Source organism: Chelonoidis abingdonii, chromosome 22 (assembly GCF_003597395.2).
Source record: "Chelonoidis abingdonii isolate Lonesome George chromosome 22, CheloAbing_2.0, whole genome shotgun sequence".
Taxonomy (NCBI): domain Eukaryota; kingdom Metazoa; phylum Chordata; order Testudines; family Testudinidae; genus Chelonoidis; species Chelonoidis abingdonii.
The window spans coordinates 7,943,009-7,957,970 of NC_133790.1; the positions used below are offsets into that span (position 1 = coordinate 7,943,009).

At 44.0% G+C, this 14,962-nt stretch overlaps 1 protein-coding gene across 1 annotated transcript in view; it reads right to left on the bottom strand.

Moving 5' to 3' along the window:
• Positions 1-9,409, bottom strand: part of VPS37B (VPS37B subunit of ESCRT-I) — a 33,667-nt gene extending 24,258 nt beyond the window's left edge. The window contains exon 1 of the mRNA XM_032800720.2: positions 9,229-9,409. Within this exon, the coding sequence (XP_032656611.1) occupies positions 9,229-9,333 (105 nt within the window). The 5' untranslated portion in view covers positions 9,334-9,409. The remainder of the gene's footprint in view (positions 1-9,228) is intronic.
• Between the last annotated feature and the right edge of the window lie 5,553 nt (positions 9,410-14,962).

Sequence of the window (14,962 nt, forward strand, 5' to 3'; positions counted from 1 at the left end):
GCACATTTTCCCTTAACATCAGACTCAGATGATATTATACTCTGAACATACTGTATTTAAAGCTACAATCCCTCTCTTCTTGCTGCACTCAAAATCCTTGCTCCAAAAGATTGAATATATTAGATTTTAGGGCCTTGTGGGAAAGGCAGACTGAAGCAATCTCCCGCAGCCTCTATACGTTACAAAAATTATTCACTTTGTTTCAGTGATAATATATAAACTCTGTCAAGTAGCACAGAATTCAAGCATTCACCCAAATACGTACGATGGGATGAGATGCATGGATCAAAAACCTACAACAGCAGAGTCTGGCTGATTAATATGTAACATTCACACTGCAGTTGCACTGAGGCCCAAGCAGGTCAAGACCTCTTGGGCTAGGTGCTGTAAAAAATAGATAAAAGATGACAGTACCTGTCCCACAGAACTAAATCATCAGGTTATTGTTGATATTTAGCATAAATTTTCTCTGGATTGTTTCTGACATCTTATTTAGATTTAGTATTGATTTATTTATATTATATGGAACTATCCCAAAATATACCAATTTGAGTTTAAACTTTAATACATCTCTCTCCAAAATTGCAAAGATTAGTTGTTAAAGAAACAGTGAGGCATCTGTTCTTCTGCCTCCTGTCTTTCAGGGTGGTATAACTAAGGTCCAAGTTCTGCCGAAAGAGCAGTAACAGCAGCCTGAAAATATGAACCAAAGGATAGTGGTGTTGGTTAAGTCTATGGAGTAGAACTCAAGAGACCAGGCTCAATTCCTGTCTCTGGCCTGGTCTACACTATGCATTTAAACCGATTTTAGCAGCGTTAAACTGATTTAACGCTGTACCCGTCCACACTACAAGGCCCTTTATATCGGTATAAAGGGCTCATTAAATTGGTTTCTGTACTCCTCCCCGACGAGAGGAGTAGCGCTAAAATCGGTATTACCATATTGGATTAGGGTTAGTGTGGCCGCAAATTGACCGTATTGGCCTCCGGGGACTCACGTGCACTCACTGTGACTGCTCTGACAGCAATACTGAAAACTCGATGTGTGCAGGTAATACTGCGAAACCCGCGAAATGTTTGATTTCATCTTCCGTTGAATCCAGCGGAGCCTGGATATTAGCACGTGAGTCGATCGTCCAAATCCAAAAAGACTCAGCATCATGGAACGTATGGAGATACTGGCATCTGATCGCTTGTATTAAAACAAATCTGTTCATCAGAGCTCTGTACAGAAGAACGCAAATGCAGCGTTGAAAAAAAACATCTCCAGGCGCTAACAGGCTGCATGACAAGTGACAAGCGAAACAGAGACTAAAAAGGACCGCCCATTGAGGGAGATGGTACTTGAACAAGGACCCACTATCCAATCCACAGCAGTCTCCTGAAAGTATGCATTCTTATGCAGGAGCTCGCATTATGCTGTGTTCAAACTATTGTCGCCGTGTCAGGGAATAGCTCTCATTTTACTCTCCGCCCACCACCACGTGAAGAAAAGGAAAGAAACGTTTCTTGATGTTCTTCAAATTCACCGATCAGTCACGATGCTCTGAGACCATATGAGTTCTAGATGTTGATTGATGCGCTTTGTTTGTGGTTGGTGAATATGGGTTATGTCAGCGTTTTGTGGGGGGGGATGTTTGTTAGTGGCGTTTGGTGTGTGTTTGTTTGTAAAAAGGTGGGGCGTTCCTTGGGGGGTTGATTATAATCGTGTCGTTGGGGCTGCAGCAGTGAAGCGCATATTCGTCCTCTCCCTCCTGGTGGAGATGTGCACGTAGGCACTGAATCGTCCTTGTATCAACGCCGTAGTGCTCCTGTGCTTCAGGTGAGCGTCGGGCTAGGGGTAAAAATAGGAATGCTCCGGCTCCAGTGAATGGTACGAACAGGCTGGTAACGTCTCTATCATAGCAACTGGGGCGAGTGCCACAGCCCCTCCTCTCTGTGTAAGAAAGTATCTGTCTGGCTGGACTGTCATAGCAGTGCATGCTGGTCTTCACCCGCACCTGCTAAGTCCTGCTGGAACTTATAGCACCAGGCTGTCCCATCTATTCCCAGCTCACTGTCTTATTCTGCTTCTTATTACTTCTGACAAAATTGGGGGGACACTGCCATGGTAGCCGCGAAGGTTGGGGGAAGAAGCGTACAAGGTGGGTTGTTCAGGGCCCCTCGTGAATGGCATTAGTCAATTACGCAGGATTGACACAGGCACTGTGTCTCTGTACACTGGTCTCTGTAGTACACTACCATAGTTAGGCAGGACTGACTCATTTAAGAACCTAAAGAGGGATTACCGGGTCATTCTTGCTTTCGCGCCATCGGCTGACCTAGCAGTGGACCCATTAGCGCAGACATACAGAGGGACAGAATCTCATCTCTTGCCATTTACTCTGGCAGCACGTACAGAACGATGGACCGTCTCTGATCATGCAAAAGCAGGAATGCTGTGTGTAGCGCTGCAGTATCGCTTGTCGGCCACGTACACTTCGTTGATGTAAAAAAAAGCTGAACGGTCTCCAGTTCTGTGCATAGTGGTCTGCCAGGCATCAGGGAAAAAGCGAAATGATGTCGCTTGCTTCCCGAGGAGACATACTAGCGAATTTACGCGACCACTCGCGAACCATGATTTTTGCCCACAGCACTGGCCTCAAACCAAACTAAGGGACAGAGAACTGTGGACTAGTGATAGCTTGGCATATGGTACCACGTGACGCTACTCCGCGAATCGACACTTTCTACTCGACCATACGCCACACCGCCGAATAATGTGCCTAGTTACTGGCCGCATGCACTCGCCTTTATACAATCTGTTTTATAAAACTGGTTTATGTAAAATCGGAATAATCCCGTGGTGTAGATGTACCCTCTGTCACTGACTTCTTAAGTGAGAAAGAGCAAATTACGTAAACCTAACATTTCTTATGTATAGACTGGGGATAACTACCTCACTGGAGTGTTGCAAGAGTAAAATTATATGTAAGAAAATACTATGGCAATGAGCCCCGTAAAGCAGACTATAAATAAGCGCAGATGCACGCCAGTCTTCCCTCCTGGCCAGTGTTTCAATGATCTAGACGACAGTGGTAAAAATATCTGCTATCAGTCTTCACTAGTGCTCCCACAGGCACAACTGCATTGGTGACACTACAGTGAAGAGAAGTACAAAGTCTCTGAGGAAAGTACACTGTCTTATTTGTCTGTGATGCAACCAGCACATTTTGGGGTACACTATAACTGAATAAGAAAATGTATAAGCTGCCTGTTAGCAGTTTTATAAACAAAACCTAGAACAAACGATAGAAAACTATTTTACTAAGCAACTGATAAATAGATTAACGGAAGCTGAAACAGTTATCATATTTGTGGACATTTTAGTCCACTTTGCCTGAGTTTGCTGGGAGATTAACTTGTGAATTTCAGGGGGTAAAAAGCATTATATAGTTATGAGAATTGGAACAGATTTACATACTACGTATATTTTAAAACTAGGAACAAAACGTACAGCAACACTACAAGAGTACAACCATCAGAGGGATGCTCAACAAACTTGGAGGGATGGATCAATCCTGGAACAGTAAGGGAGAGAACTAGAACAGAGGAGGAAAGAGATCAGCCTTCTTACATAGGAGGCTGTATAAGAGAGTCGATCAGTGTTGGTGAGTTATATGTACACTATAAAACTGGATGGTTTACAAAATATGTATTTATCACTAGGGCTGTCGATTTAATTGCTTGAGTTAACTGCGATTACTCAAAAAATGAATTGCAATTAAAAAATTAACCTTGCGATGCCATCTACAACAGTGCCATGAGAACACCTGTTCTCACTTTCAGGTGACATTGTAAAGAAGAAGGGGGCAGCATTATCTCCTGTAAATATAACCAAACTTGTTTGTCTGAGTGACTGGCTGAAAAAGAAGTAGGACAGAGTGGACTTGCAGCTCTAAAATTTTACAATGTTTTATCTTTTAATGCATATTTTTTTGTACATGATTCTACATTTGTAAGTTCAACTTTCATGATAAAGAGCCTGCACGACTGTACTTGTATTAGGTGAACTGAAAAATACTCTCTTGTTTTTTTACAGTTGTGACAAAGTCAGGCCGGATGACTGCAAGAGGGTGTGGGAGGGCAGATATGTTAGCCCTATAAAGACCCTCTTCTCTATAAGCTGAGAAGGGGTTACCTCAGGTCAATTAGGAACACCTGGATCCAGTTAAGGGCTACCTGAGACCTTTTAAAACCAGGAGGGAGAGAGAGACAAGCTGCTACCAGGATAGTGGCAGCAGGGAAATAAGCTTCTCCAGGAGGGGAGGCTGTGCTCCTCCCCATAGGGGAAGCAGACAAGCCTGAGTGCCTGCTCAGTGCAGAACTGACTCCCCAGGGCAGGCTACAGAGCAACACCCAGCCCCACTAAGGAGGCAGGGGAAGGTATCACCCTCTGTTTTTATGTGTATGGGACTATTCCCCTTTTGTTTGGTGGAGGATCACCCCGTAGTCGTACCCAGGAAATACAGCCAAAAGAGCACAGAAGTGGGGGACAAACACTGCCCAGAGTGGGGTGGGACTGATTTACCCCAGGTCTGCCATTGCCAGAGAGGGAAGTTCTTGATCCGGCGAGATGAAGGAGGTGCCAGTGCAAATATCTGTAATCAAAACTAAATATAAAGCGAACACTGTACCCGTTGTATTTTGTGTTTGTAAATGAAATAACTGTATTTGAAAATTTAGAAAACATACAAAATATTTAAATAATGGTATTCTATTATTGTTTAAAGTGCAATTAATCACATGATTAATTGCAATTAATTTTTTTTATTGCTTGATAGCCCTATTTATAACATGTAATTCACCTTTCAAAATAAGGCCTTTATTAAAGTTTAAATTATTTATTTTCTTGTGGTAACTAGAATTACATTAAAGATGACAATATATAGGGCAGCAAATATGGTATAAACAGAAACATTTTAACATTAGGAAGAAAGCACAAATAACAGTAATTTGTGCTTGTCAGATGGAGGCAATTTATTAACTTGACACTTAAGAAAAAATCTGTAGTTGTAGACATATTTAATTACTAACTTTCTAACTAAGTTTCATGTTAGCCAAACAGTACATAACCACATACACAATGTGGTTTTAAAACAGGATTAGAGATCCAAGAAACCCTGGGCATCTATTTACTTGGTTTAAGCTTGAGTTTTATAGCCAGTTCCTTTCAAGCAGCTTTTGAGAAAAAGACTACACTTAAACTTCCCTGTGCTCATACTGTACTTTGAAGTCATGGGGGTGATGGGGAAATTACATTTTTGGCTTCTTGATTTCACATATTTAAATTCATAGAGTGTTTGCTTTCGCCAGTTCCACTTTGTAACATTTTAAAGAACTGCAGAGTTCAATATCATGATGGTTCACTGTTACTAATGTATAGTTCCAACACATGTACCAAGGGAAAAATCCATATTCACAAGGAACCTGAGAAGATTCCTGGATCTTCTATTACTCAGATCATACACACACTGCCACTAGCTGCTCAGCTCAGTTCAAAATCTGTCACATTGAGATTCTCTGATTTAAGAAAACACACTACTGTTATTCCATGAAGATTAATATCGTAGATTACTTATGTACTAAAAGATTAAACCCAAAGGCTTATAAAATTCAGAAGAACTTTAATAGAGTAGGAGCCCAGTTAGAAGAATGAGGAAGGAAGCCAATTTAACAGATAAGATGTTCTCTGTTCAAGTGTTAAAAGCCTACAGGCTTCAAAAACATAACCTTACAAAGGGTATGTCTACACTGCCCATGTTACAGCATGGCTGCGGCAGCGCTGTGACATGGGCAGTGTAGTCACATTTTATCGCTGGGGGAGAGCTCTCCTAGCAATAAAAAAAATAACCACCCCAAACGAGCAGTGGTAGCTTTATCAACAGGAGTGTGGCTCCCAGCAATAAAGCTGTGTCTATACTAGCGCTTTGCTGCGCTAAAACTTTTGTTGCTCAGAGGGGGTTTTTTTCCACACCCCTGAACAGCTAGTTTTAGCATTGAAAGTGGCAGTGTAGACACAGCCAAAGGGAGAAAGTAGCTTAAACTCTTCATTGGCACATTCTCACTTATACCTCACTTATGCCATTAAGGACATTTTCACAGAGTTGTCATGTACATACATGTAACAATATATAGAAATCCCTCCAAAATGCACCTTAGAAATACATTCACTTTAATGAAGAGGCTAAAAAATTCAAATGGTTTCCCAAATCTTTCTCCCCATTGTGAGCAGAATATTGCTCTATGATGAGCTGAGTTCTTCTTACAATAAGGACAATAAAGGATTTGTCAAATGCGGAGTAATTAGCTCAAGTAAATTTTGCCAGTGAAAAAAATATAAATGATCTTAACAAAATGTACCTGGAAGCATGACTTATGAACATGCTCAATTAAGTTATTCCTTTTAGGGACTCGAGGCTTAACCCAGCAGCACGATGTATATGAATGGATCCCCAAGCCTGTATGGAGCCCCACTAAAGACACCTGGTCTCCTCATGGGTACAGGGGTCCACTCATGTGCACAATATTGCTAGATCAAGACCTTGTATTGCAAACCCAATGATACTCAAAAAAGTTAAAGTAAATAACTGGAGGAAGACAAATTTCATCAGAACGTTAGAAAACTTTAAGCAACACAATGTGATAGCTGCCACACAGTTAAATCCAAGCTTTTAAAATTTGTGATTTCACCATTTTCAGGTCTGTGCTGCTGAGAATAGAGAAGGGACATTTGACAGCACTCATTAGTAAGAGTTAACCACTCCAGAATTGGGCAAATCTGTTTTTAATTGAATGGACTCTGGTAAAGCCTCTATATACACAATAAAAAGGACTATACTATAGCAGACAGTAACATAGCTGTGTTTTGGCCCAACACTGAATACCGTCAAACCTAGCCATACATTCCATACACCACAAAATATTCCCTCAGGCCTGAGGAACTTTACTCTACAATTTAAAACGTTTCTCTTGCCAACTAAAGAGGAAAACCATAGGATCAACTTGAGAATACCATCTAGTTCTACAGACTGAAAAGAGTTTTATCTCATGCTAGTCTCCCACATGCACATTCAGTTTTGACCTGTACAACCTGAAAAAAATTACACACCCTATGGGCCAGATCCTCAACTGTCATAGATTGTCAGATTCCACTGAAAGGTGCAAAACCAATTTATGCCATATGAGAACCTGGCCCATTATCTCAGACTGAAGAATAATCCTGTTGAATTCACTTTACATTTAGCCTGTAACAGGATTTCATTAGATCACATGAGAACACTGACAGTCTATTACAATCTCAAAGTTATCTCTGCACACCCTGGTTATTACAGAAATAAAGCTAAGAAATAAATGCTGCTTCTTTAACACTAAACCGAGTGGCAAACCCACAGGAGAAAGGAAATTCACGTAAGTCTGGCACTCCCCAAATCACTCACTTATTTCCATATTTCGCATTTTGCAGTATGTAATGCAACAGGTAAGCACAACAGGGTGCACTACAGTAGTTATTTCAAACTCATTTGAACATGTTTCAATTTGTGTTACTTCCTTAACAGAATGATATAACAAGACCAGTGTCAGCCCCTTATGACTGCATAAGGATAAGTACATAAGGATATGAGTTCATGCAAATAAACTAAGAAAAACTTTAAGCTCTTTCTTTAAAGCAGATCTCTCAACTGCCACCAGCTTTCTTCCCATGGCTTTACACTGCATTACTGGGCCCTTTTAAAGTACTATCCTAAATCTAGTGAGGAACACAAGAGCACATATACTAGCTCTCTGGTACATCTATGCTTCTTTAATAATTTTATGTATGAAGAGGCTTCATCTCAAGTTATGCACATAACCGAAACATCTGTGAAATCCTGTGGGAGGACCTGTGATTTTGTAAAACTGAATTAGCCTTATACCAGACTACAGTATTCACACAGATATTAACAGACATCAATTTTAAGAGTACACCTAGTCCAAATGTACTAAGGATCTAATACACTAACAAAACAAATATGTAAAAAGAAGCATCAAAACGCAAACTATTTTTTTCTTCTGCATTCAGCATACACACAGCATCACACAGAATTCTCTTTCCTGTTAGCTTGAAAAAACAGTGGCTTTTAGACTGAGAGCATAAATGTGTTTTATGCTAGAGCACAATTTTTTTTATACCCAAGGCACAGAAACCATGGAAACAAGAGGTGTATTAATGGAAAGACTGCTACAATCTCTGCTACAGTGGTGTCTCTATAGTTGAGTACAATGATCTGTTGAGTACTTTCCACATTTCAAACCTGTAGCTAGGCTGGCTTTGCGCTTTATGTACTAGCCAGCTACTGAGGAATAACAGAGCAGAAACGCCCCTTACAGACTGCCAGCAAACAAAAGAGGCTATAATAGGGGACAGAAAAGAGTCAACACCCAGAAGTTCCTTATTTAATCCGCTGTTTTATTACCAAACCCACAGCAGCATGGCAACTCAGATAAAGAGAAAAAAGGTCACCTGCTCCTCAGTGAAAATGTCGGGGAGGGGGACGGTCGTAGAGCTGCCCCCAAGACTGGAAGCTGGGACCCCAGGGGCTCATCACATTTAACAAGTTATGATGGAAAGCGGCAAAGGCAAAGGGGAGGTGGATCCCCACAATCCCTGGGCCGGGGAGGGGCACAGTATGTTTCTTTAACCTGCCCCATTAATCACTCTCCTGGGTGGAGGGGCCTAACCCTTTCCCCCCCCCCGGGCGGCCCCCCCAAAAAACCCCCCCCCCCCAACCTGCCAGGAGCCAGAGTGAGCTCAGGCAGCTCCGAGCCGGGCCCGGGGGGTCACTGTCTCCCCTCGGCTGCGGGGAGGCCCGGGGCAGACCCCCCCCAACATGCGGGATTTCCTGGCGACAGGACGAGAAGTAGCTCGAAGAAGGGTCCCCCCCAGGCCCGCGACCCCCACCATCACCACGTCCCTTCCGCCCGCCCCCCCGCCGCAGTGTCAGCCCCCCCCCCATGATCCGCGGGGAGCGGGGCCCTTCCCCCCCAATAGCGCTCTCGTCGGGCTGCGAGCTTCCCCGCCGCAGTGTCAGCCCCCCTCACAACGCCACGCCACGCCGCCCCCCCGCCTGACTCCCGCTCACTGCCCCGGGCCCGTCGCCTCAGCTCCAGCCCCCGTTCCCGCGCCCCCTCCCGCTCCGCTCGGCTCACCTCGTCCATCCCCAGGGCCATGCCCTGCAGCTGCTCCTCGTCCTCCAGCAGCTCGTTGAGCTGACACAGGGTCAGACCCTCCAGGAGCCGCGTGTCCACCGCCATCCCGGCCGCTCCGCTCCTCGAGCCGCCGCCGCCTGCTCCGCCCGGGCCCTGCTCCGGCAGCCGCCACCAAACCGGAAGTGCCGCTGCGGTTGCTCCCAGTGCGGGTGGGTCGAGGGAGACGCCCCGGGGCCCGCAGCGCCCCCTGCAGGAAAGGGACAGTTGGGGGCGCGCGGGGGTGAGGAGGGGAGAATCTGGGGCTCAGTGGGGAGGAGACACCAGGAGAGGAGCTGGTGTTCTCTGAGGGGAGATATTAGATGAGGAGCTGGGGGGGATCACTGAGAAGAGACACTAGGAGGGGAGCTGGGGGGGTCACTGAGGGGGAGATATTAGATGGGGCTCAGTGACGGGGAGACACTAGCAGGGGAGCTGGGAGGTCACTGAGGGGGAGATATCAGATGGGGGCTCAGTGAGGGGGAGACACTAGGAGGGGAGCTGGGGGGGTCACTGAGGGGCAGATAGGAGGAGGGGAGCTGGGATTCACAGAGGAGAGCAGGGGTCGCTGAGGGGAGACACTAGGAGGGGAACTGGGGGTCACTGAGGGGGAAATATTAGATGGGGGCTCAGTGAGAGGTAGACACTAGCAGGAGAGCTGGGGGGTCACTTAGGGGCAGATAGGAGGAGGGGAGCTGGGAGTCACAGAGGGGAGTAGGGATCACTGAGGGGAGACACTAGGAGGGGAGCTGGGGGTCACTGAGATGGGACTTGTGGGGACACTAATGGGAACTGGGTGAAGAGACTAAGGGAGAGAGTAGATGAGGGGGTGGATTCAGGGCAGCATTGAGTTTTTTTGGGGGGGAGAGTGCGGTTGGGTCTGGGGAAAGCAGAGTCACTGGAGTATTGGGAACACAAGGAAGGTAGACTGGACCATGGGGTTTGGGGTACTGTAGGGGAAGGACAAGGCAATAGAGACTGAACTCCCCTCTTTGCCTTACATGTGGCTGCTTCAGGTCAGGAGGAAGAAGCTTCCCCTTCCCAAGCTGTTCCTGTTCTATGGATAACAGTCTGGCACTTTCACCAGCACTAAACTACTCCCCCACCCCTGCACAAATAAAAGGTACCAACCTTTTGATATTTTCAACATTACTAACCATTTAGGTTCATAACCATTCCATTCTACTCGGCACTGATTAGACCTCAACTGGAGTATTGTGTCCAGTTCTGGGTGCCACATTTCAGGAAGATATGGACAAATTGGAGAAAGTCCAGAGAAGAGCAACAAAAAATGATTAAAGGCCTAGAAAATATGACCTCTGAGGGAAATTGAAAACATTGGTTTTGTTTAGCCTGGAGAAGAGAAGACTGAGAGGGGACATGATAATAGTCTTCAAGTACGTAAAATTGTTATGCGGAGGAGGGAGAGAAATTGTTCTTCTTAACCTCTGAGGATAGGACAAGAAGCAATGGGCTTAAATTGCATCAAGGGCAGTTTAGGTTGGACATTAAGAAAAACTTTCTAACTGTCAAAGTGATTAAGCACTGGAATAAATTACCTAGGGAGATTGTGGAATCTCCATCATGGGGATTTTTAAGAGCAGGTTGGACAAACACCTGTCAGGGATGGTCTAGATAAGGGGTGGGCAAACTATGACCCGTGGGCCGGATCCAAAGCCCTGAGGGGGCTGGATCCGGCGCGCGGGATTGCCCCCATGGCGCTGGGGGCCCTGCGGCACTCTCAGAGGTGGCCAGCACCGTGGCTCTTGGGCAAGGGGGCAGAGGGCTCCATTCCCTTCAGGCACCGCCCCCCACAGCTCCCATTGGCCGGGAGTGGGGAACCGCAGCCAATGGGAGCTTCAGGGGAGGTACCTGGCGGTTCGGCAAGGGCGGCGCATGGGGAACCCTCCACCCCCCTTCCCCCAGGGGCCGCAGCACTTCCTGAAGTGGCACTGCGTGGGGCCGGGGCAGGCTTGCAGGGAGCCTGCCCTGGTCCTGGTGCGCATTGCTGCCACCCCAGAGCCATTCTAGGTAAGTGGTGCCAGGTCGGAGCCCGAAACCCTCCTGCACCCCCCAACTCCCTGCCCTAGGCCCCCTCCTGCACCCCAACGCCCTGCCCTGAGCCCCCTCATACACCCCACACCCCTCCTCTGTCCCAATCCCTTGCCCTGAGCCCCTTCCTGCACACTGTACCCCCTCCCAACCCCTGTACTCCCTCCCACACCCCAATCCCCTGCCCCGGCCCTGCATACAATTTCCCCACCCAGATGTGACCCTCAGCCCAAAAAGTTTGCCTACACCTGGTCTAGATAATACTTAGTCCTGCCTTGAGTTCAGTGGACTGGACTAGCTGATCTCTTGAGGTCCCTTCCTATTCTATGATATTGTAACACAGATTTCCAAGCAGAAGTTCCGGCTGCAATCAGTTAGGCCTAGGTTCTGCAAAAACGTATGCACATGCTCAAACCTAAATGTGTGTGTAAATATTTAGAGGATTGGGGCCTTAGGATTTATATTTAACACTAAATGACATAATGTGACCCTTAGTGGTTTATATTTTGTAAATAACAATACAGAGATGGGATCAACTTTTGCTTCATAATTTTTATTTAGTACAAAATCACAGAGTAAAATTTAAATCTTATCTATGGGATTTATACTCCCACTTATCACTATAGCAGCTGAGCACCTGTGTAAAATCATCAGCAATAATTAATTTCCTAGTGGACTTCCTGATGGCTCTTGTACTTCTCCCTTTTTTAGGTCATAAGTCTGCACGGAGTAGTTTTTTGTTTGTTTGTTTGGTTTGGGTTGGGGGATTGCTGGTAGAGGCATGAGAATAAACGGGGTGTTTGAACTGTGATCATTACTTATGGTGGAAAGACTTTCTCAATGAGAAAGGCTTTGCCACTCTTCCTAAAGATGATCAGACTCTGGATTCACCTGCTCTTTACTGGAGGATTGTTCCTTAGTCAGATCCCTTCAACAAAGAATGTTTTGTCTCCAGCTCTCACCTACTTTGTCCTGAGCTTTAAGAGCTGCATTGTCCCAGAGAAGCTCAGCTGTCATAATGATTCATAGACTGAATTCAGTCTTTTATGTAGTTGGTTCTTGAGCCATTTGGAGCTTTGAAAATTAGGACCAAAATGAGGGACTTGAGTTTAGGTCTATGGCATGAGCCATGGAGAAGGTGGGCATTGCACTCTGAACTAGCTGGCACCTGTGCGTCATTTTCATGTTTAGTTTCACATACAATGAGTTACAGCAGTGGTTATCAATCTGTGGTCTGCAGACCCCTAAGATTTCCAAAGGGGTCTGCACCTCCATTTGAAATTTGTTAGGATCTGTACATGGAAAAAAGGTTGAAATAATCCAGACTAACACAATTACATGTATTTTTGTTCCCCTTTTGTTTATGAATGTACAGCTGTAAATTAGGAAGGAAAACTATACTTTAGCCACACTTCCTTACTAAGCTCTTGCCTGCATAAAGTCTCAGAAGAGTGACCACGTTATTGTTCACAAATCCAGATGTAGTACTCACTCATATAAAAATAGCTAAAATAATATCTCGCCAAACTCTTGTCAGTGTCTAAGTATCTTCCTATTTAAGGATGGAATCACAGAACATATGCAAAGCTCTTTCCATCAAGCCTCCATTTCATATTAAATCAAAAAGTGTTTAGCAACTATTACGTCAGCAAAAGCCTGAAAATTTAAAGATTCAGAACCACCACACCAGAAAGTTGTGGCTCATGTTGGAATGTCTGCTTTAGTTTTAAAATTTGCTAATTTCTTCTGATTAATATATTTTAAGTACATATGTTAAATATTTGTATAGCAGCAACGTTCTGAAAAGTTTTATACACTATGGGCAAATGTATTTCCTGGGTCAAATTATTACTAGACCAAATTAATTCCTGGTGTAACTCCATTAACATCAATGGAGTTACACTAGGAATTAATTTGGTCTAGTAATAATTTGACCCAGGAAATCTCCAATTACTATAGTATTTGATAAATAAAATTATGCCTAAAAATCATTTACTGGATCAATATATTTTCCATTCTGCATATTATGTAAGTACTGACTTCTTGGAATGCTTAGATAGTTAGAATATTTGCAGCTAAGAGGAGGGGACAAGTAGTGGTCATAAGGTCATTATCCTGGTTTTTGCCACCTTTGATGTGATGGAAGAAATACAGTTACCATATTAGGTCAAGCTTATCTCTGTATATCCATTGAAGTGTAATGAAGTTACATTTTAATTTATTGGAGTTATACCAAGGATGAAGTTGGCCCAAGATATCCTAGCAGACACCTGAATGTATAGATAGAAATTATATGGTCTGTCATCAGTCTAATACAACATACTCGGCTTCTTGACCTGAACAATCATTAGAGAGACAAGGTGGGTGTGGTAGTATCTTTTATTAGATCAACATGTTGGTGAGAGACAAGCTTTCAAGCTTACACAATGCTCTTCTTCAGGTCTGAGAAACACACTTATCATATCACAGCTAAATACAAGGTGGAACAGATCATTTGGCATAAGTAGTTAACATAAAGGACTATTCAAGGTGAAGTGGCCCATTAACTTCCCTCCAGTCACTGAGGAAAAAAAGAAGGGAAGGGCAGAAAGCAGCTGGGCAGAGTTGGTAGCAGGTTATAGCTTGTTGTAATAAGCTATAAATGTAGTGTCTCAATTCACTCCATGATTTTTGGTGTCTAGCAACGTTATGCATTTAATCTCTCAGGCTCAAATATACTGAACAATCATTGTCATTATTATTTATAGGCAAGCCACACAACCAACATACAACATGTACGTTGTGCTGTTTGAAGAATCTCTGTTGTGTGTATATCCTCAACAGTGGGGGATGCTACATAAAGAGTAAATAAATGCTACCCATGAGCAATTTTCACCTGTGTGTTTACAGCTGACTGAGGTGAGCTGCTGCAGTATGACTTTGTTATTCAAAACCAGCTGATAGTTGCTAATGACAACACTATCACATAATAGTTACGCACACACCCATCATAGCAGGAAAAATAACATTTTTAAAAAGACGTTTTGGGGAAAAATTAAATAGATGAGGACTTAAAAGAGACCCTCCTTTATAAAGGTATAAAGTGGGTATAACTTTATCAGGGTCACTTTATAAGCAGTATTGGGCAATGGTGTGGTTTAAGACTATGGAACTCTGATGTGTAAACCCAATTTTGCCATTGACTCACTGTATGATCTTGGGGAAGTTTCTCAGCCTTTGCCTATTTTCTCATTTATAAAATTGGGGATTTCTTCCTACCTCACAGAGGGATTGTAAAGAATAACAAATACTTGTAAAATGCTTTGAATTCATTGGGTAAAGCACTATCAATCATTTATTATTCATATTATTACCGACCTTTTTAGTAAGACTCACTAGTTAGTTATTTGATTTACAGTGGCACAGAGAGGCCCCAGTCAGGATCAGCCCATTTCCCCTCCCCCAGACTGCTGCACCAAGTGGGAGGTATGTGAAAATTGGGGTAGCTGTGAGTCTGCTAATCCAGCCATCAGTAAATCAGTTCTTCTATTTAGTCACACTTCATATTAGTAGCTTTTATTACATTAGAGTTAATAACCGGCTGATACATAATAGTGAAGTCATGGCAAAATTTACAGAGGGACTTGAATGAACTCATTAGTGCTTA